The sequence below is a fragment of the Solea senegalensis genome, linkage group LG6 (genome assembly GCF_019176455.1).
Source record: "Solea senegalensis isolate Sse05_10M linkage group LG6, IFAPA_SoseM_1, whole genome shotgun sequence".
Taxonomy (NCBI): Eukaryota; Metazoa; Chordata; class Actinopteri; order Pleuronectiformes; family Soleidae; genus Solea; species Solea senegalensis.
The window spans coordinates 259,128-279,874 of record NC_058026.1 but is presented as its reverse complement, the minus strand read 5'-3'; the positions used below and the strand labels follow the sequence as shown (position 1 = coordinate 279,874).

General features: G+C 39.4%; 1 protein-coding gene and 1 long non-coding RNA gene across 9 annotated transcripts in view; one reads left to right on the top strand and one right to left on the bottom strand.

Annotated features, from left to right (window-relative positions):
- Position 1: 1 nt before the first annotated feature.
- Positions 2-20,747, top strand: part of LOC122770522 (glutamate receptor 2-like) — a 29,212-nt gene continuing 8,466 nt past the window's right edge. For 3 of the 8 annotated variants that reach the window (XM_044027422.1, XM_044027418.1, XM_044027423.1), the window contains exons 1-16: positions 4-237; positions 6,322-6,462; positions 8,098-8,337; positions 8,692-8,813; positions 9,171-9,245; positions 9,404-9,457; positions 10,498-10,656; positions 10,742-10,909; positions 11,275-11,379; positions 11,481-11,588; positions 12,202-12,265; positions 12,729-12,871; positions 13,041-13,256; positions 13,372-13,526; positions 14,030-14,228; positions 15,399-15,646. In XM_044027422.1, coding sequence (XP_043883357.1) covers positions 162-237; positions 6,322-6,462; positions 8,098-8,337; positions 8,692-8,813; positions 9,171-9,245; positions 9,404-9,457; positions 10,498-10,656; positions 10,742-10,909; positions 11,275-11,379; positions 11,481-11,588; positions 12,202-12,265; positions 12,729-12,871; positions 13,041-13,256; positions 13,372-13,526; positions 14,030-14,228; positions 15,399-15,646 — 2,273 coding nt within the window. In that variant the 5' untranslated portion in view covers positions 4-161. Of the gene's footprint in view, positions 238-6,234; positions 6,463-8,097; positions 8,338-8,691; positions 8,814-9,170; positions 9,246-9,403; positions 9,458-10,497; positions 10,657-10,741; positions 10,910-11,274; positions 11,380-11,480; positions 11,589-12,201; positions 12,266-12,728; positions 12,872-13,040; positions 13,257-13,371; positions 13,527-14,029; positions 14,229-15,398; positions 15,647-20,747 lie in introns of those variants that run through there. The other 5 variants (XR_006360530.1, XM_044027424.1, XM_044027420.1 and 2 more) reach the window with 4 other exon arrangements.
- Positions 12,803-20,149, bottom strand: LOC122770523. Its single transcript, XR_006360531.1, has 3 exons — positions 19,457-20,149; positions 12,971-13,315; positions 12,803-12,864 (listed from the first exon to the last, which is right to left on the bottom strand). It is a non-coding gene; the product is annotated as an uncharacterized LOC122770523 (long non-coding RNA).

The window sequence follows — 20,747 nt, the reverse complement described above, 5'->3', positions numbered from 1 at the left end:
CATCAGCAGCGGTGGTGGTGGTGGCGGTGTCACGCGCATCAGAGAGCGAGCGAGCGCGAGAGAGCATCGTTCTCCGCAGAGCTCGAGACGCTTCTGAGCTGAACCGGGTCTGACGAACATGAGCTGGTTGATGTTCGGCTGATGTCGGATCCGCCGTCAACATGAAGCTGCTGCTGTTTGTGCTGCTGACGCTGCTGTGGCGCGAGGCGCGGTGCGGCTCACCGAGCGTCCAGATCGGTAAGACCGAACATTCTGTCTCTCTCTCTCTATGTCTGTCTGTCTGTCTCTGTTCTTCACTCTTTATCTTTTCTCCTCTGTGTCTTCAGCTCATCATCATCTTCATCTTCATCTTCATCATCGTCTCCTGCTCCTCCGTGTGTCAGCATCAGTGGGGGCCTCCGTCATCTGAGTAGATGAAGAGGAGGAGGAGGAGGAGAGCGGCCTCCTCCTCTTCATCTTCATCTTCATCATCACAACGCGGACATAGAGGAGGAAAAAAAAGTCATCTCTCATATCTGTTTCTCTACTACATTTTGTTCTCCTGTGCACGCGCGTGCACAAGGCACGTGCGCACGCACGCGCTATTTAAAGTGTCAACTGGCCCTTCATCATCATCATCATCATCTTCATCCTCCATGATGATGGAGATGCAGCTCTGGCTTCAGTGTGGTCAGACCTGCACATACAGCTGATACATATGTGTGTGTGTGTGTGTGTGTGTGTGAGAGTGGCGCCCCCTTCAGGACTGGACTCTCAGCTGCATTCCTTCACATTCTGCTGTAATGCTGCATAAACATGGACGCCAGGCTAGCTATTGTTAGCACTGCCGGTCGATAACAACCGTTACGCTGTATTTGGCGGAAAACAAACACAAATGCTGTGTACTGTTTACATCGGAACTCGGAAGTCAGAGCTGGAAGTGACGTCACCTCCGCGTTCACAGTGTTGATCCATAGAGAAGTTGCAAAAAACGCGAACCTCAGGCTAGCCATTGTTAGCACCGCCAGTTGATAACAACCGCTATTCAGTATTTTGCAAAAAACACACACAAAATGCTGCGTTCTATTTACATCGTAAGTAGGAGCTGGGAGTGACGTCACCTCCGACGTCATGGTGTTGTTCAATAAAGAAGTCGAAAAAAAAAATGGATGCCAGGCTAGCTATTGTTAGCAACACCACGCGATAACAACCGTTACGCTGTATTTGGCGGAAAACAAACACAAATGCTGTGTACTGTTTACATCGGAACTCGGAAGTCAGAGCTGGAAGTGACGTCACCTCCGCGTTCACAGTGTTGATCCATAGAGAAGTTGCAAAAAACGCGAACCTCAGGCTAGCCATTGTTAGCACCGCCAGTTGATAACAACCGCTATGCAGTATTTTGCAAAAAACACACATAAAATGCTGCGTTCTATTTACATCGTAAGTAGGAGCTGGGAGTGACGTCACCTCCGACGTCATGGTGTTGTTCAATAAAGAAGTCGAAAAAAAAAATGGATGCCAGGCTAGCTATTGTTAGCAACACCACGCGATAACAACCGTTACGCTGTATTTGGCGGAAAACAAACACAAATGCTGTGTACTGTTTACATCGGAACTCGGAAGTCAGAGCTGGAAGTGACGTCACCTCCGCGTTCACAGTGTTGATCCATAGAGAAGTTGCAAAAAACGCGAACCTCAGGCTAGCCATTGTTAGCACCGCCAGTTGATAACAACCGCTATGCAGTATTTTGCAAAAAACACACACAAAATGCTGCGTTCTATTTACATCGTAAGTAGGAGCTGGGAGTGACGTCACCTCCGACGTCATGGTGTTGTTCAATAAAGAAGTCGGGAAAAAAAATGGATGCCAGGCTAGCTATTGTTAGCAACACCACGCGATAACAACCGTTACGCTGTATTTGGCGGAAAACAAACACAAATGCTGTGTACTGTTTACATCGGAACTCGGAAGTCAGAGCTAGTAGTGACGTCACCTCCGCGTTCACAGTGTTGTTCCATAGAGAACAGGCTAGCCATTGTTAGCACCACCAGTTGATAACAACCGCTATGCGGTATTTTGCAAAAAACACACACAAAATGCTGCGTTCTATTTACATAGTAAGTAGGAGCTGGGAGTGACGTCACCTCCGATGTCATGGTGTTGTTCAATAAAGAAGTCGAAAAAAACATGGACGTCAGGCTAGCTATTGTTAGCAACACCAGTCAATAACAACCATTACGTGGTATTTGGCTGAAAACAAACACAAATGCTACTTTCTTTACATTGAAAGTCGCCTCTGACTTCACAGTGTTGTTCCATAGAGAAGTCACAGAGTGGGCGGGCCCGACATTTGGTAGCTATCGGAGGTTAGCAAAGCAGAGCCTGCCATGGCTAACTGTGTAGTGACAGCTGCTAATGTTGCTTAAATGACGTCTGTTGTGTCCATGACTGTTGAATGGCAAACTTTCTCAAATCAACTTTGTCTAAGAGCTGCGTTTCTGCTGTTTATGAAAGGAAGACATGATCTTCTGGTTTCCTGGGTGAATATTTTCAATACCCACCAGGGGGCGACTGTGATGGAATCGTTAAATCATGAGGCTTCAAGTCTGACCAGGAGTTCAGGTTCTTGTGGGTGGTTGGCTAACTGTCTGTGTGCTAGTTAAATCATTAAATGGTTAAATTGCGACTTTTGTCTGTGGTTTTGTCGTATGTTTATCAACAGTAGTTAGGGTAGTTTCTTTATTGTTAGGATAATATATGCATTTATCCAGTAATGAAAACAATACCTTTTTAGTATTATTATTATTGTGATATCAGAAGATGTTTTACATGTTGTACTCTAGAGAGATCTCTTGTGGAGATTTGTGGGATTGAAGGTGATGCTTCGTCTGACTTGCTGTTTGAGTAGAATGAATGTTTTGATTTTTTTTGTGACATTTATTTCTTCAGTATTATGCAGTGTTAGTATTGAGTGAATGTATGAAGCAATTATTTTATGGCTGATTGTGCATTTGAGTTGTTTATAGTTCTTCAGAAAACCACACTGTAAATGACTGTATCGAAACATTATAGTCCGTTAGACTTCAGACTTCAGTTTACTTCAACATAGTTCAAATAAAATACATTGAATTTTCCATTGAAAATGAACTTCATTCTGCACCGATAACAAAAGTACTTAATACAGTTTCTCTAATTATACAAATTAGTAATAGTAAATAAAGTCTAAAAGGAGAGAATATACTCAGTTCTGTGTTCTGTTTAAAGTCATCTATCTATCTGTCTAGCTATCTGTCTGTCTGTCTATCTTGCTCGCTAATGTTAGCAATGTCATATTTTAGCAAATCTTTAACTAAAAGATAGATAGATAGATCGTCATTAGCTCCCTGCTGTCAGCTGGAGCAATGCTAACGGACAAGAGTCAACACTTTGTGCTTCAAAAACTGCACATGCGGCAGGAAAAAAGGGTGAAGTGGTGAATTTAAGACGTGCTCATCAGAGTTTTGTGACAACATGACACTTTGTTTCTCAGCTTCTGCGCAGTAAGTGTCTGTAAATGACCTCACGTTAGCCTCTCCTCAAGCTGGTTAGCGAGTTAGCAAACATTAGCTTGACATGATGCATATAAACGCAAACTTTCAGGCAGCCATAAACTAATAAAGTGCTGGAAATGTCAACATTGGCTGACAGACAAAATACAGCCATGAATGAACTTGAATACAGGTTTGAAAACTAAGTATAAATTATAAAGTATAGAGTAATTATATGTTTAAAACTTTCAAAGCAGTAACTATATCTTAAAAAACAATAGTAGTATGGTTTTAAAATGCAGTAACTATAAGTTAAAAACTGTAAATATGAGTTAAAAATTCATAAAAACAATTGAAAACAGAAAGTGACTCAAATGTGGATTGAAACATTTTGATTTTAGCAAATTATAAGTTTTAAATAGAACACAAGTAACTGTAGTTTATAATACAGCATATGATGTAAATACAGTTTTAAAATTGAGCTATGGTTTTAAAAAAGATTAAGTTTAGTGTAGAGAGTAAATTAATCAAATGTGGTCCAGTAATATTAATCCAGTAATTATACATTTAAATGAAACCGTAAATAAATAACTATAGTTTTAAAAAACAGTATATGATGTAAATTTGTTTTTAAAATAGAATACATTTAAATTAGAATCAGAAAATTAATCAAATATGGATTTAAAATTGAGTAAATGTGGTAATAATGTGGTGTAATTATAACTCAAACACACAAAATTGAGAACATATCTGTTAACATTGGAGTAAACAAAGTAATGTATTTTAAAATGGAGCAAATTAAGTAAATATGATTTAAAAATGCATTTTTTTAACTGAGAAGAAATAAATAAGCTTTTATGTTGCTACTAATATCTTTCTTTTTATATTGAGCAGATACTCCAGCTAACACTGCTCCTAAGTTGACTTGAATTGTCACATGACTTTAGATGGATGATGAGTGGTGTAACTGTAAATTTGATCCTGTACATAATACAGTGCCCCCTGTTTACATGTGATCAGTTACCGAATGAAAGAAGAAAATATAGAATGACATGAATACTTGTAAGGATGTATACGCTGCAGGTGTACCGAAATATAAACATGGAAAACAAAACAAAGGCAATAACAGTGAACAAGTAGCAGCAGCAGAAGTAGAACACAGCAGCCACTTTATTAGGCACACGTGACAGAACTGTGTGCTTCTAGAAACCATGTCAGAGACACAGAGCGTACAGCCGACCCCCACCACTGACACTGAGCTGTGGCTTCATAATGTCACTTATGCAGCTGACCTGGAAACAATGGAGGTAGTGGAGTGAAAAGTGTGTGTGTGTGTGTGTGTGCAGCTGCAGGTGTATGTGTCCATGAAGACGTTCTTTCTTTATTTTCTTTCTACTGTTTGCACGTTGAAGTTTGAACTAACGCGCGTGTTTTTGCACCGCGTCACTAAAATCATTTTCGATGTTGCCATTAACGTCGTGATAATCGGGGATTTATTTACATTTTATGGCTGTAAAATTATCCGAAAATCGTTTAGCAATTACAGTTCTGAGAAGCTGACGTCACAAACGTGAGCTGCGCTGGTGAAGCTCGTCTGTGATTGGATGTTGTTGACATCAATGATAATAATCAATGTCATGTTTTAGCTAACGTTAGCTAACGTTAGCTAACTTCTATATAGATAATGCTTTAAGCAATGTCATACCTTACCTAACCTATATACTGTATAGATAATGTTGTTAGCAATTTCATATTTTAGCTAACTTTCAGCTAAATTTTATATAGATAATGTTATTAGCGATGTAAACATTAGCTAGATTTTAGCTACCTTTACATATAGATAATGTTGTTAACAATGTCATATTTCACTTAACTTTTAGCTAAATTATTAATAGATAATGCTGTAAGCAACGTAAAAATGTTGCTAACCTTTAGCTAACTTCTAAATAGATAGTGTTATTAGCAGTGCCATATTTTAGCTAATTTTTAGCTACCTTTGTACATAGATAATGCTATTAGTGATGTCATATTTAGTCATTTCGACGTGATATATCTTCATTCTTCCTCATGTAATACAATAATCCATACTCCAGGGCTAATGTCGATGGTATCGCTGTATGTTGATTGATCACATGTCATTGAGCTAATTGTTGTGTACTTTTTGATATATTTGTTGAATTAAGTGTTACGTGCGCAGTGTCAGGTCATAAATGTAAAATGAAGACGACGTGGTGAACGAGTGTCGTGTTACTGTTGGATCATTCCTGACGTCGTTAATATTTATGAGTGTGAGAGGAGCAGAAGAAATGATTAATAAGAGAACAGGTTTCACCACACTTACATGTACATGGCATACATACATACATATATGTATATATGTGTGTGTGTGTGTGTGATATATATGTATGTGTGTGCAACACACACACACACACACTATCTGCCCACGCCTGGCTCTATTGAGGAGGCTGTGATTTCATAATCCACTTATAGTTCACAGCTACAGCTCACATATTCACCATGTAGTGTTCAATGTTTTCATCCACAAAACCTTTTTAAAATGACATTTTTATAAATACTGAGGTGATCTAAGCACAGTGTAAATATACTGTGTATATACTGTATACATTCTGGTCACTTAATGTCTATAATCTACATTCTATTTTACCTTTCTAGTCTAGTCTTGTTGTTAATATTCTTCTGTGTTGTACTTTCACATGTATTAGCTTTACTGTCTTTGCTGCTGTGACCATGTGAGTTTCCTCCCTGCTGCACTGACACGTGTGTGTTTGTGTGTGTGTGTGTGTGTTTCAGGTGGGTTATTCCCTCGCGGTGCAGATCAGGAGTACAGTGCGTTCAGAGTTGGCATGGTTCAGTTTGGAATGGCAGATTTCAGACTCACTCCACACATCGATAATCTGGAAGTGGCCAACAGCTTTGCCGTCACCAACTGCTGTGAGTGTTCACTTTTCTGCTCTGTCTTCATCCAAAACACGATTCACTACGTCACTGATGTTAAACTTATTCATAAATATAATATAAAGTTTATTTGGTCCACCAGATTTGTATACATATTTATAGCTAATAATAAAAACATTTATATAACCATCTGTAAATTAAAATCTCACTTTAATCTCAGAATTCTTATTTTAATCTCAGAATTCTTACTAAAATTAAAATCTCAGAATTACGATTTAAACTTCAAAATTCTTACTTAAGTTAAAATCTCAGAAATCTGACTTAAATCTCAGAATTCTGACTTTGTGGCCCCATAACACACAGGTACAATAAAACACAATAACACAAATAAAATGAAATGTAAAAATGTGGAAATAAAGATGAAGAGACAGTGTTTCATTTCACTACTTTACACTAAACTGTGAAGATTTCCAGTAAATTACACAAACACTGGTTTACACCTGAAAACAGTGGATTAGTTGTTTAGTTACGCTTTAATCTGTATGTCAAAGGCGGATTATGTACAGATATCAGGACGTGGGTCAATAACGCAGTGAGTGTAAATGCTGCACATTAATGCAGCACAGATGAGGTTTTTATTTTTTTAACTTCCAGAGTGAAGAACAAGGTCGTTAAAGTAGGACGGTTAAATTTAGCAGCAGCACAGAGACGTGCAGGACTCGTGTGTCTGTCCTCCAACAATAAAGACAGACGTTAGTTAATGTTAGTTCATGTTCATTTACAGGCTTTTAATGGTTTGTTTACACCTTAAATCGACTGAAAATTATCTACTGTTATGTTTAGGTTTTATATTTTTCCTTTAATCTCCTACTTTCTGACTTTGTCACTCTTGGTTACATTTGTGAGATAAACTTTGTTTACTGTATTACTGCTACTTATTTTATGAGCAGTAGAGTAAATAGTTGTAGAAAATGATATGGACAACAGTTTGAATCATGTATATATATATATATATATATATATATATATATATATATATATATATATATATATATAAATACACATATGTATATATATATATATATATATATATATAATGAAGATGACAATACTGCTGGATCTGCCACTGTAACATCACTAACCTGAACCTGCTGCCAACTAACTGTAACCATGGCAACTGCTGATTTGAAGCCCCTCCTTCTTCTCTGAAATCACTGGTGTGGAAATATTCTGCAACAACAAGAAAACCACAGAGTGTAAACAATGTAGCAAAGCACAGGACATCTCCACAGCCATCATCAAGAATTAGACGTAACCATGACAACAACTCTGTTAGCACAGACAGCTCTTCTGTAGCATCAGTCATGTGACCTCATTCAGAGGTGAAAAAGCCTGGATTTAAACGTTTCATTGACGGACTGGAACCATGCTACGGAAAGCCAAACAAAGGTGTTTCCTTCCATGTGTGATCATGTTACTGGAGGTCAGAGGTCAGATTTAGTGATTGCTACATGACTCTCTATGACTTCTCCTTCTAACTTATGACAGACAGACATGGTCATGTGATTTTTGAAAATCAAGTAAACAGTTCGTTATCCGCTTTTTTCCGTGTCTGCAGAGCGAGGACAGACGTTAGATTTAAATTAATCGCCGTCTCTCGTTTCCTCTCAGTCTGTTCCCAATTCTCTCGTGGCGTCTACGCCATCTTCGGCTTCTACGACAAGAAGTCGGTGAACACCATCACATCCTTCTGCGAGACGCTCCACGTCTCCTTCATCACGCCGTCGTTTCCCGCAGAGGGAATGAATCAGTTTGTCCTGCAGATGAGGCCGGACATCAAAGGGCCACTGGTGTCGTTAGTGGAATATTACAAGTGGGAGAAGTTTGCCTATCTGTACGACAGCGACCGAGGTAACACTGTCGCCATCAGTCATGTGACTTTTTCATTACATCGTAGTTTAGTTAGTAGCGTTTCTGTTACATTACAAAGCAATGTTTTTGTAATGTAATTTGTAATTTTAGTGAAATATTTAATAAAATCGGTCAGTTTCATTTTTTTTTTCATATTGCCAGCCAACATTGAAAAAACATGTTTCTAAATATTTTCGTAGCACTAGTAAGTATGTAAGAAATAAAATAAAACTTTTGTTGTTAAATTAAAAGACTTTTTGACATTTCTGGAAACCTAAGTACGTACTTTTTAATTTTAACGTTATCACGTCAGTATAATCGTGACCATGTGTGTGTGTGTGTGTGTGTGTGTAGGACTGTCCACTCTGCAGGTCATACTGGACACAGCCGCAGAGAAGAAGTGGGTGGTGACGGCGATAAATGTCGGGAACCTGAAAGACGAGAGGAAAGACGAGGCATATCGCTCCCTCTTTCAGGTGAGGTTCAGTGAGTGAGATCCTCTGCCGCTATTTTTCCAAGAATCTCAAACCTGAGAATCTCAAACCTGAGATACTACCGTAATGACAAGTATACAAGCCCAAAGCTCTATTTCTCTGATTTCTGGCATCCATCTATCTCAGCTGACATAGGGCAAGAGGCGGAGTCACACCCTGGACCGATCGCAACTTTCATAGTTTTTAAATTTTCTATCACAAACGGTCTAGGTCCAGTAATGAGAGGAACTCATGACACAGCCTGTGTGTGACGACAGGCCGCTCACAGACGAACCTCTTACAGACATTTAAACTTAACATTTTGTTTGGTTGGAGCTTTAATTTGAAATGTGTCTTTAGGACCTGGAGATCCGTAAGGAGCGACGCATCATCCTCGACTGCGAACAAGACAAAGTCAAAGACATCATGGAGCAGGTTCACTTCACTCTCACCACTTCAACATTACTTCTTATCTCGCTGCTTAAAATCACTAAATATAAGGAACAACTTTTGTTTTTCTGTTCTTATTCCATTTTATTTTAAATTTTTCAATGTTAAAATTACATTGAAACATGAGTTGTCTTCTCCTTCAGGTCATCACTATTGGCAGACATGTTAAAGGTTATCACTATATCATCGCTAACTTGGTGAGTCACTGTTTTTATCTTTCTGTCAAACATCTGTTTATATTAATAACAGTGTATATATTATATATTATTTTAGCTTTATTGTCATTGTAAGGAGGAAAAGCAACCAGTTATAGAGCTACAACTACAGAGTAGTAAACGTGTAAGAATATTAATATACAAAACACAAATTTGAAATAAATATATGGATGAAGAACAAGCTAATTAGCATCTATCGACGTTATCAAAGCTAACTAGCATCAATTGATGCTATCGAAGCTAACTAGCATCAATTGATGCTATCGAAGCTAACTAGCATCTACCTATCTATCAAAGTTAACTAACATTTATCTATCAAAACTAACTAGCATCATCTATTGAGTGTCTATCTATCGAAGCTAACGAGTTAACTAGCAACTGTGTATTACAGCTAACGAGCTAAATAGGTTGGAGTGGCTCAGTGGTTAAGACCAGTGACATCATGGTCGCTAGTTCGATTCCACCCCTGGCTGATTGTACTCAATTCCATTGTAAGTCGCTTTGGATGAAAGCGTCTGCTAAATGACATGTAATGTAATGTAATGTAATAAAAATAGCATCTATCAAAGCTAACTAGCGTCTATCTATCGAAGTTAACTAGTGTTCTATCTATAGAAGCTGGGGTGGAGTGGCTCAGTGGTTAAGACCCTACCTTGTGTACCAAAGACATCATGGTCGCAAGTTCGATTCCACCCCTGGCTAATTGTACTTGATTCCATTGTAAGTCGCTTTGGATAAAAGCGTCTGCTAAATGACACGTAATGTAATGTAATGTAAAAGCTAACGAGCGTCTATCTATCGAAGCTAACGAGTTAACTAGCAACTGTGTATCGAAGCTAACTAGCATCTATAAAATCTGACTAGCATCTATCTATCAAAGTTAACTAGTGTTCTATCTATCAAAGCTAACGAGTGTCTATTGAAGCTAACGGGCGTCTATCTATTGAAGCTAACTAATGTTCTATCTATCGAAGTTAACACGCTAACTAGCATCTATGATGTTGTTGTTGTTGCTGCTGCAGGGTTTCGTGGACGGTGATCTCTCTAAAATCCAGTACGGCGGTGCAAACGTGTCGGGTTTTCAGATCGTAGACTTCGATGATCCTGTGGTAGCGAAGTTCGATCAGAGGTGGGAGGCTCTGGAGGAGAAGGAATATCCTGGAGCTGACATTCGCATCAGAGTAAGATACTCAATGTGTTATTGTAACAAGAAACATCAGAACAGAGAAGATGATGATGATGATGTCACAACTGTGTGTCCTTCAGTACACATCAGCTCTCACCTTTGACGCGGTCCACGTGATGACCGAGGCGTTTCGCTTCCTCCACAAGCAGAGAATAGACCTCAATCGGCGCGGCAACAACGGGGACTGTCTGGCCAATCCAGCGGTGCCGTGGTCTCAGGGCGTGGAGATCGAGCGAGCGCTCAAACAGGTGACACACACACACACACACACAGTAAGACACATAATGTTTAACATAATAGTTAACAAACAAACTTCATGTCTATGAGACGAGGCTTGTGGAACGACATTAAAACGTTTCTTTTGTTTTACTCATTAAGTAAAAAACATATATATAAAGTCAATGTTACAAAGGCTCTTATTTTGAAAGCCAGGTTGAAAGGAAGTGGTGATGTATATATTGGTTAATTGACCGTTTACTGTGTTTGAAGAAGAAAAACGTTTTTTAGCAGAACAGCAGAAATGGTAAAGTTTCACATCTTGTAAATTTATCTCAAGCTTTGTAAAAGTGTTTACTGTTTTGCAACAATAGTGTGTGTGTGTGTATGTGTGTAGGTGCGTGTCGATGGTCTAACAGGAAACATTCAGTTTGATCAGTACGGGAAAAGAGTCAACTACTCAGTCACAGTCATGGAGCTGAAGAACAATGGACCTGTGAAGGTAGAACCAACAATTTATAATCAATTTATAATCAATAATCAGAGAACATGTAGCTGTGTGGAGGATGTGTAATGTGTGTGTGTGTGTGTGTGTGTTCTCAGATTGGTTACTGGAACGAGGTGGATAAGATGGTGGTGACAAAGTCCGATCTTTATCCTAACGACAGCATGGGGATGGAGAACAAGACGGTGATCGTCACAACCATCCTGGTAATTTTCTCTCATTCTGAAAATACACAAGAGCAACGTGCGGAGAATTCAGATGTGAGTCACGACGCAGCCTCTCGTCTACGTCAAGAGCGATGGGAAGAAACCAGTAAATTATAAAAAACAACTGTCTTGCATTCTGTCCAGTTTTTCCTGTTTTCAGGAGTGTTAAGAAAGTAACGGCAGATTTAAAAGATAGTTTTCAAAGTTCCCGCCAGGGCGGCACGATTCTGGAAGAAATGTGACTCGCCGTCATAGCAAGAGGTCGCTAACTCAAGAGCACTGTAGTAATGAACGACGCAGAGCGTTCGCATCAGCCGTTCATAGAGGACTCATTAATGCAATGCTACGCGTGCGTCTGTTGTTATTTCCACGCTTCTATGCTGGCGTGACAGAACCTTTCTCGTCTCTCTGAAACAACGTCATGTTGTTGTGGTTGGCGGACGATATCAACACTGACGCGAGGGCACAACTGAGGGCATTACGCTAAAATGTTTTTGAACGTAACGCCCACAAATGATAACGTAACATGCTGTTGGCAGAGTTTCATTTGGTTTTACTGCGATGGTTTTTAAAATGCTCTGGTGTGTGTGTGTGTGTGTGTGTGTGTGTGTAGGAAGCCCCCTACGTGATGCTGAAGAAAAACGCTGAGTTGTTTCAAGACAACGACCGTTATGAAGGTACGTGAGAATTTGTCGTTTTCAAATGTAATTTGTATTTGTGTTGTTTTTGCCTCGTATTTCTGATTGTTTTTCTTTCCACTGTTTATGAATTCTTCATTCAAGATTTCATACAAACACAACCGCAACACAACACAACTGCAACATGGCCGCAACATGACCACAATCGCAACACAACTGCAACACAATACAACCGCAACATGACCACAATCGCAACACAACACAACTGCAAACAACACAATCGCAACATAACACAACAATCATAACACAACCACAACCACAACACAACCACAACATAAAAACACTTAAGCTCATGATGGAAATTCCCTTAAGAATGAATTAAATCAAGTTCTCGCCTGTGCTTTGACGACGAGATGATAAAAACTTTATTTATTAAACATAAATGAAAACACTGTATAGACTGTGTAACTGGACGTGTGTGTGTGTGTGTGTGTGTTTAAAGGATACTGTGTCGATTTGGCTGCGGAGATCGCAAAACACTGTGGAATTCGCTACCAGCTGAAGATTGTGGGAGATGGAAAATACGGAGCCAGAGACGCAGAAACCAAGATCTGGAACGGCATGGTGGGAGAACTGGTCTATGGGGTGAGAAAAGTGTGGTTAATAATAAAATCTCATTTTTTCCATTCAGAAAAATAAAGGGGTAAATAAATGAAGCACTGGTTCACACTTCACGTCACTCACACAGCATTTTTAAACGTCTATAAAGAGTGGACACTGTCAAACACTTTGTCTCCATGTCTCTGTCTAACAGAAAGCTGACATAGCCATCGCCCCGCTGACCATCACCTTGGTGCGAGAGGAGGTGATTGATTTCTCCAAACCCTTCATGTCTCTGGGAATTTCCATCATGATCAAGAAGCCGCAGAAATCCAAACCGGGAGTCTTCTCCTTCCTGGACCCGCTGGCCTACGAGATCTGGATGTGCATTGTCTTTGCCTACATTGGAGTCAGCGTGGTTCTCTTCCTGGTGAGAACATCTGTCCATGTCTGGACTTTATCCAGGAGGTTTTTACTTGACATTAGTACCTGAAAGATAGAAGAGAAAACAGTAAACTGTGTTCATGCTGATTCTTGTGTGCTAGGTTTCCAGATTCAGTCCGTACGAGTGGACACTGGAGGAGCCAGAGGACGGAGCGTTGCCGTTGACGACCGAATCCAACAACGAGTTTGGGATCTTTAACTCCCTCTGGTTTTCTCTGGGAGCTTTTATGAGGCAGGGCTGTGACATCTCACCCAGGTTTGTGTTATGATTGGGATATTATTCTATCCGTGGCTTTGCGGTCTTTTTAAGGGCGTTAACGTGGTTAAAACTTGGCACGGAGGTCAGGTCTGGCCAAAATGCAATATTGGCATAGTTTCCGGACCCGTGCATTGCTCAAGGGCTTTATAGCGCCCCCTAAGGTGAATTTTGGCAAATTCGGTGGAACTCGAAATCGGTGTGAAGATGTTATAGACCAAGACGAAGAAAAAAGTCGAAAGTAACCGTGGCTTCAACTCAATGGGAAGACACATCAGAAGTGAAAATTGTTATTATTATCATGAAAATACAAAGCCATAAATGAGGAATAATAAAGACTGAATGATATGAAATGAATGATTATTTTTCTTTTTAGGAAGAAGAATGTAAGAATAAGAAAACATTTAGCAGAAATTAAGCTAATTTTACTTTCTTGAAAATCACCGTTTACATTCAAACAGCTCGTCCAGGACTTTACTGTGTGTGTGTGTGTGTGTGTGCAGGTCTCTGTCGGGTCGTATCGTGGGAGGCGTGTGGTGGTTCTTCACCCTGATCATCATCTCGTCGTACACGGCGAATCTGGCTGCCTTCCTGACGGTGGAGAGAATGGTTTCTCCCATTGAAAGCGCAGAGGACTTGGCCAAACAGACCGAGATCGCGTATGGAACTCTGGACTCTGGATCCACCAAGGAGTTCTTCAGGGTAAGATCTTCTTCATGGTCCTCACGGTTTCTCATGACAGACAAGTACACAAGGTAGATTCTAGGTTCAGCCACTCACAGTGGATGATTTTTACTCAGGGTGACCTTCATCCACTGCATGTGGTCCACCTGTGACTGGAGTCAATTTACAGAGTCCAATTAACAATATTGGCAATTGGGACTGGGTGACTTGTTCATGGGTACCTCAGCCCTTGACCTGGAGAGGATTCAAACAGGCAACCCTCCTGTTACTAACCCAAAGTCCCTTCCACTGATCCATCAGCTGCCATCAGCTCCCCTCAGACTTTAAGACATGAGTGGCAAGATGTTTCACGCATCGTCGAAGAGGTTCCTCAGAGCGTTTTTCTTCAGAGCTGAAGTTCTTTTTCAGTTTGGCTGAAAACGTCTTTAACTCTGGTCTACAGTTGTGTTCTGAAGATGTCCATGACCCTGGAGGACTGACAACCTTCACAGAATGAGTTGACACCAGTGTGACTGACAGCTGGTGTTGTCTAGTAAGAGTCTGGTTGCAGGTGAATCGTTGCCTCAGTTGCCTCCAGCTACCTTCTGAAGATGACTGTGACCCGGATGACCGAGCACCTTCACAGACTCAGAACTTCATCTTCCGACGTTAGCTTTAGGCAACTGGATTTGCTTGAGTTAAGGTGGAGACATTTCACGTATCAGTTTTTCTTCAGAGTTGATGAAGATGAACTGAAGAAGCCTCTTGAGAGTTGAAATGTCTTCACCTTAACTCAAGCAAGTCCAGTTGCCTCCAACTTCCTTTTGAAGATGACTATGATCTGGATGACTGAGCACCTTCACAGACTCTGACCTTCATCCTGACTTGCTTGAGTAAAGTTGAAGAAACACATCGTCGTAGAGGTTTTTTCTGTTTTTCTTCAGAGCTGAAGAACTTTTTCAGTTCCTCTTGAGCTCTGAGGAAGAACTCGAGAAGAATTTGCACTGAGCATTGAAACATTTACTTAAGCAAGTGCAGTTGCTTACAGCTAACTTCTGAGAAGTTGTGCAGACACAATCTTAAGGCTTCAGAACAGGAGTTTAGATTGTTTTTGGTGACCTTATGAGCTGTCGCCACTCCACACCGAGCTGCGTGTCTGAAACAAAGTAAACTGCTCTCACAGAATATTCTCTGTTTATGCATTTTCAGCGCTCAAAAATCGCATTATTTGACAAGATGTGGCAGTACATGAAGTCGGCAGAGCCGTCCGTGTTCGTCAAGAAGACGTCGGAGGGAGTCCTGCGCGTGCGCAAGTCCAAGGGGAAGTACGCGTACCTGCTGGAGTCCACCATGAATGAGTACATCGAGCAGCGGAAGCCCTGCGACACCATGAAAGTGGGCGGGAACCTGGACTCCAAAGGCTACGGCATTGCCACGCCCAAAGGCTCCCCATTAAGGTGGGTGGATCAGTATAACAATGCTGGCCAACCTGCACTGCCATGTACCATTCACGCTACGAACCTGCTGCCGCCGTTAGCATACTGTCCTCCTCCCCGCTCACTTAGCTCCGCCCTCCACACACTAACAAAAAACAAAAAACAAAAAAGTCACGCAGTTGATCCGTGAAGTTTTTCTGCCTTAACGATCAGGAAAACGCCGGCCGAGTGTCCGCTGCAGCGCTCAGGCCGATGTGATGCTAGTGCACGAGCGGCGGCTGCCGTCACATGTTCAGCCGCACTCGGAGGAAAAAAAACAAACAAACAAAAATAAGACGTCAGTCACGGCGGGGAGTGACGGCACAGTCTGGTCCCAGAGCCGCGCAGTCAGCCGGGCGTGGCAGTGAGTGAGTGCGATGAACGGAACATGGCGGCTCACTCGTTGTTATAATAATCCACCTACCCTGATGACATCATCGCTGTGGTTTGTATTGTCACCATGGCGACCACCTCTGACCGCCATTGGCTAGTGGTGGTTGCCGTGACATGTGTGGGAGGGGCTGCAGAAATCTGAGGTCATGTCTTAAAGAAATAATTATGATTAGAAAACAATTCTCTGTTGTTTTAAGTTTATTAATATTCTACTCTGATTTGATTTAGTTTCTAATCAAACAGATTTGGCTGAGAGTTAATTTTCTGGTTCTTTAAGACGTGAATCAGGGATTTTTCTTCATTTTTTATGTGTGTTTATGTGTGTGTGTGTGTGTCTCTCTACATTTGTTTTCTGTCTCCTTTAAAAACATAGACATGAGTAACAAAATATAATAAACCCAGAGTCACCGCTGCCCTCCAGCCTTGTAATTCCATATAATATTTAAGTATTTTTAAATGACATCTTACTTTTCCAGGTCCCACATTGTTCTAGAATTTATTTATTTAAATTCCTTGAACAAAGCGAATATGAACGAAAAGAAGCAGAAAGAGGAATAATCAGATATTTTCTGCCCTGATTTGATTTTTAATTCACAAGTACAATAAAAGGAAGAATAAAGTGAGGCTGACACATCATCTCATATTATTATTCTACAAAAAATGTTTATGTTATGACTTGTTATATGTAGGGCTGAACAATAGATGTATATTATATATATATATATCATGTTATATCATGATTTAAAAACAAAAGCTGTTGCTTTGATGTAATCACTACATTAAAACACACTAAATTGTACATATACGTTAGTAGATTATGTTTTATTTGACAGTGTATTTAGTCCAGACAGCTTTATATCCACACATATCTCCTATATCAGGATATAGACTCAACATTTACACACATTATTATTTATAAGACATGTAGAACTATTGATGTGATTTATATCCTGATATATATCAATATCAAATGATGTAAAATAAGTATAACATGATAGGATTTTTTTTCCCATATCTCACAGACACAACTGTCACAACATAATATAATAATGATAATAATAAGATCATTTAGGAAAATTATTGGAAATAATGGATCTGTCTCTCAGTAACACCAGTATCATCAACGGTAAAATACAGTAGATTTTTCTCCAAGTTACCACAGTTTGAGAACCATAGATTTAAGACTCCAGGTTTTTTGTTGTCATTTAAGCTGAAGTTCATTAGTGGCGTGACCATCTCCAGCCAATCAAGTATCTATCGAAAGACGTCACCGCCTCCACCTTTGACGTCAAAGTAAGCGTAACCATGGCGACTGCTGATTTGGAGTGACCTCATTCATCAGTCATGTGACCTCATTCATCAGTCATGTGACCTTTTTCAGTGGTGGAAAACCCTGGATTTAAAGATTTCAGTAATGTACCGGAACCGTGTTACAGAATGCCAAGCAGGTCACAACAAAGGTGTTTCCTTTGGATGGTCATGTTACTGGAGGTCAGAGGTCATTTCTGGACCTTCAGAGCAACACAGAGCTACATGACTCTCTATGACTTCTGGAAATGTCCTCAATTTCTGACTTAAATTATGACAATAAGGTCTTTAGTGTGGGACATTGTTAACAGATGATGGACATGATATCAGTCACGACACAACATGTAGACATTCAAAATAAAGTAGACAGACAGAGAATGGTGACACCTGTTTTAACCTGCATCACATTTACATTCGGGTTGTTTCATGTCAATTAATGTGTGTGTGTGTGTGTGTATGTCTCACTGTGTCTCTCATTTTTGTGTCTCTCCAGCTCAGTGACGCTTCTGTCCTCCTCTGTCCTCTTCTGTCTCAAAGTTAACGTTATTCTGCAGAATGTCTCGTCCTTCTTTTTAACCTTTAACCTTTTATTTGTTTACATTTACAGGTTAAAGCTGCATTAAGCAATTTTTCTGTGCGGCAAAAGAGCAGCGACTTAATAATCACTTTTATTATTATTGACTGTGTTCCAGAAATAACAGTTTGTCCTCACGTCCGTTCATTTTCAATAGAAAAAGTGACATGTTTTGTATTTTAGTATAAATAGTCGCGTGGAACATAAACACATTTTCTTGAATTGATTTTTGAAATCGTCCAAAAAATGTAGGAAGCAGTGAAATAAAATATCATTATATATGGAATTAGAATTTTGTCAATATTTTCAAACAACACTTTTAAAGAAGTAACTAAAATATTGCATTTTATTGTTTGAAAAAGTGGTTGTTGGTCTGGAACTATTTTTGTCTGGAACAAAAATAATTGTAAGCATCTGAAGTTCATAATCTGACAAGCGACGAGGAAAACCTGCGGTATTTTTAAACAATACAAAATTTTTGAGTGATTAAATCAATATTTTATGAAAAGAGTTGTTTGAAAATATTGAGACAAATCTAATTTCATATATATATATATATATATATATATACATATGTAAGAATTTAAATTAACAATATCCAGATCAGTGAATTTTGATGAATAAGTGAATTTGTGTTATTATGAGTGAAGTTTAGTGCTGAGTCTCTTTAATAGCAGAAAAATCACTTAATGGAGCTTTAAGTGCGTTCATGACTGTTTTACTGCAATCAGCCATGATAGAACCAGAGACATGATCTTCAATTCAACAACTTGTACCAGATGATTCTGGACTTAAAGACTAAATGAAAGACGTGTGTACACATGTCTCTGCTCCTAACATGTCCTCACTGTTGTCCTTTAATGTCCTAGCTGTTGTCTTTCAATGTCCTCACTGTTGTCCTTTAATGTCCTCGCTGTTGAAGACAAAGTGTGTTTTTAATGAATGCCGGGTTTAGTTTAGAAGACGACTAACTCACATGCTTTTCATATTCAAGAGACACAGTTTTACGACGATGAAAAACAAACTGTAGACAAAGAAATTCGTTATTCAGAAACTTTAACAGCGCAGTATTTGATTTTAGTGTCAGTTTTTCTTCATATCACACACACACACAGCCTTTTTTTCTGTTATTACATCATGAATAATGTGTTAAAAAACAGAAGCCAAAGCTCTTCCTGCTGGATTGAGTCCATGAACACAAACCTCTGAGTCGACTGCACAAACGTTCTGTCAACAAAAGTCCTCTGTGTAGAAATGCATTAAGTAAGTTAGACTTTTAGAGTAAAAGTACGTTGTACTAGTATATTAGCAGAAAATGTCACTTTTTTATAACATAATCTACTTATATTACAAAAAATCTACTGTGAGTGAGTGAGTGACATATACTGTACTGACATATACTTTAGTGAGTATTCAGACTCCTCTGGCGACTCTTTTTTTGGCGTTGTTGGAGATTTTTAGAGCAAGCACATATCGTTCTGCTGCTGTTGGCCCCTCCCCCGTCCCAAAGCACTCACACGTGGCTCCGCCCTGTCCTCGCGCAGCTGTCCGTGTCCACACTGCAAATGATTTGCACAAAACCACCGCTGCTGGTTGATCTGTAAATGTAAACAAATTATAATTTTATATGATCTATGCCTTCATAGAAGAAGTAGTTGAGTCAATAAAACATGGACAGATGTTTGTGCAGTCGCCTGTGGTCTGGTCATGTGACACAACCTCACTTCTATCTGTCACTGTCACTCGTTGTTGAGAGACAACATCTGGACGTTTAAGTCCAACATTGCTGTTTGTTAAGTAATGAAGGACAAGTGTCTTTTGTTGACCTTTGGACCTTTTTTTCCATCCAACATTTTATTAAGTTGCTTTGATTTAATACAGAATTCATTTGAACTACAAACTCATTTCTGTGCAGCAAAACTAAAATTTTAATTTTCTTTGTTACAATCACATGGGAACATGGTGATGTCACTCAAATATGAACGTGTTCACACCTGATTTAGCCCAAACTTAGCTCCACCCCCTCATTTTGTACCTTCATGTGAACGCATTACAACATAAACTTTTAAGATAACAAGTTTTATTGTTGTGTAGTATATAACATTGGTGAGCATGTTGTTAAGCTATGCTAACCTAAAACATATTGCAGTCTATTGTATATACCATAATCTAGCTAACATTGGTGAGCATGTTGTGTAGCTATGCTAACCTAAAACATATTGCAGTCTATTGTATATACCATAATCTAGCTAATATTTGTTAGCATGTTGTGTAGCTATGCTAACCTAAAACATATTGCAGTCTATTGTATGTACCGTAATCTAGCTAACGTTCATTAGCATGTTGTGTAGCTATGTTATCGTAAAACACATGGAAATCTATTGTATATACCATAATCCAGCTAATATTGGTTAGCATGTTGCGGAGCTATGCTAACCTAAAACATATTGCAGTCTATTGTATGTACCATAATCTAGCTAACATTCATTAGCATGTTGTGTAGCTATGTTAACGTAAAACACATGGCAATCTATTGTATAGACCATAATCCAGCTAAAATTGGTTAGCATGTTGTGGAGCTATGCTAACCTAAAACCAAAAAGACTTTTAACCATATCTCCATGTTTCCATGACGACGAGACAGTTTGTTTTTTCAGGAGATTGATTGTAGTTGTAGTTCTAAAAGACACGCTAATGCTAATGCTAATGCTAGCCATGAGTTTGCTGCTAAGAAAACGCGAGCACTCCAGCGCTAACGGGTAGCTCTGTCTGTGCTAGAGGTCACTTTTTTTTTCTCTCTCGAGTGGA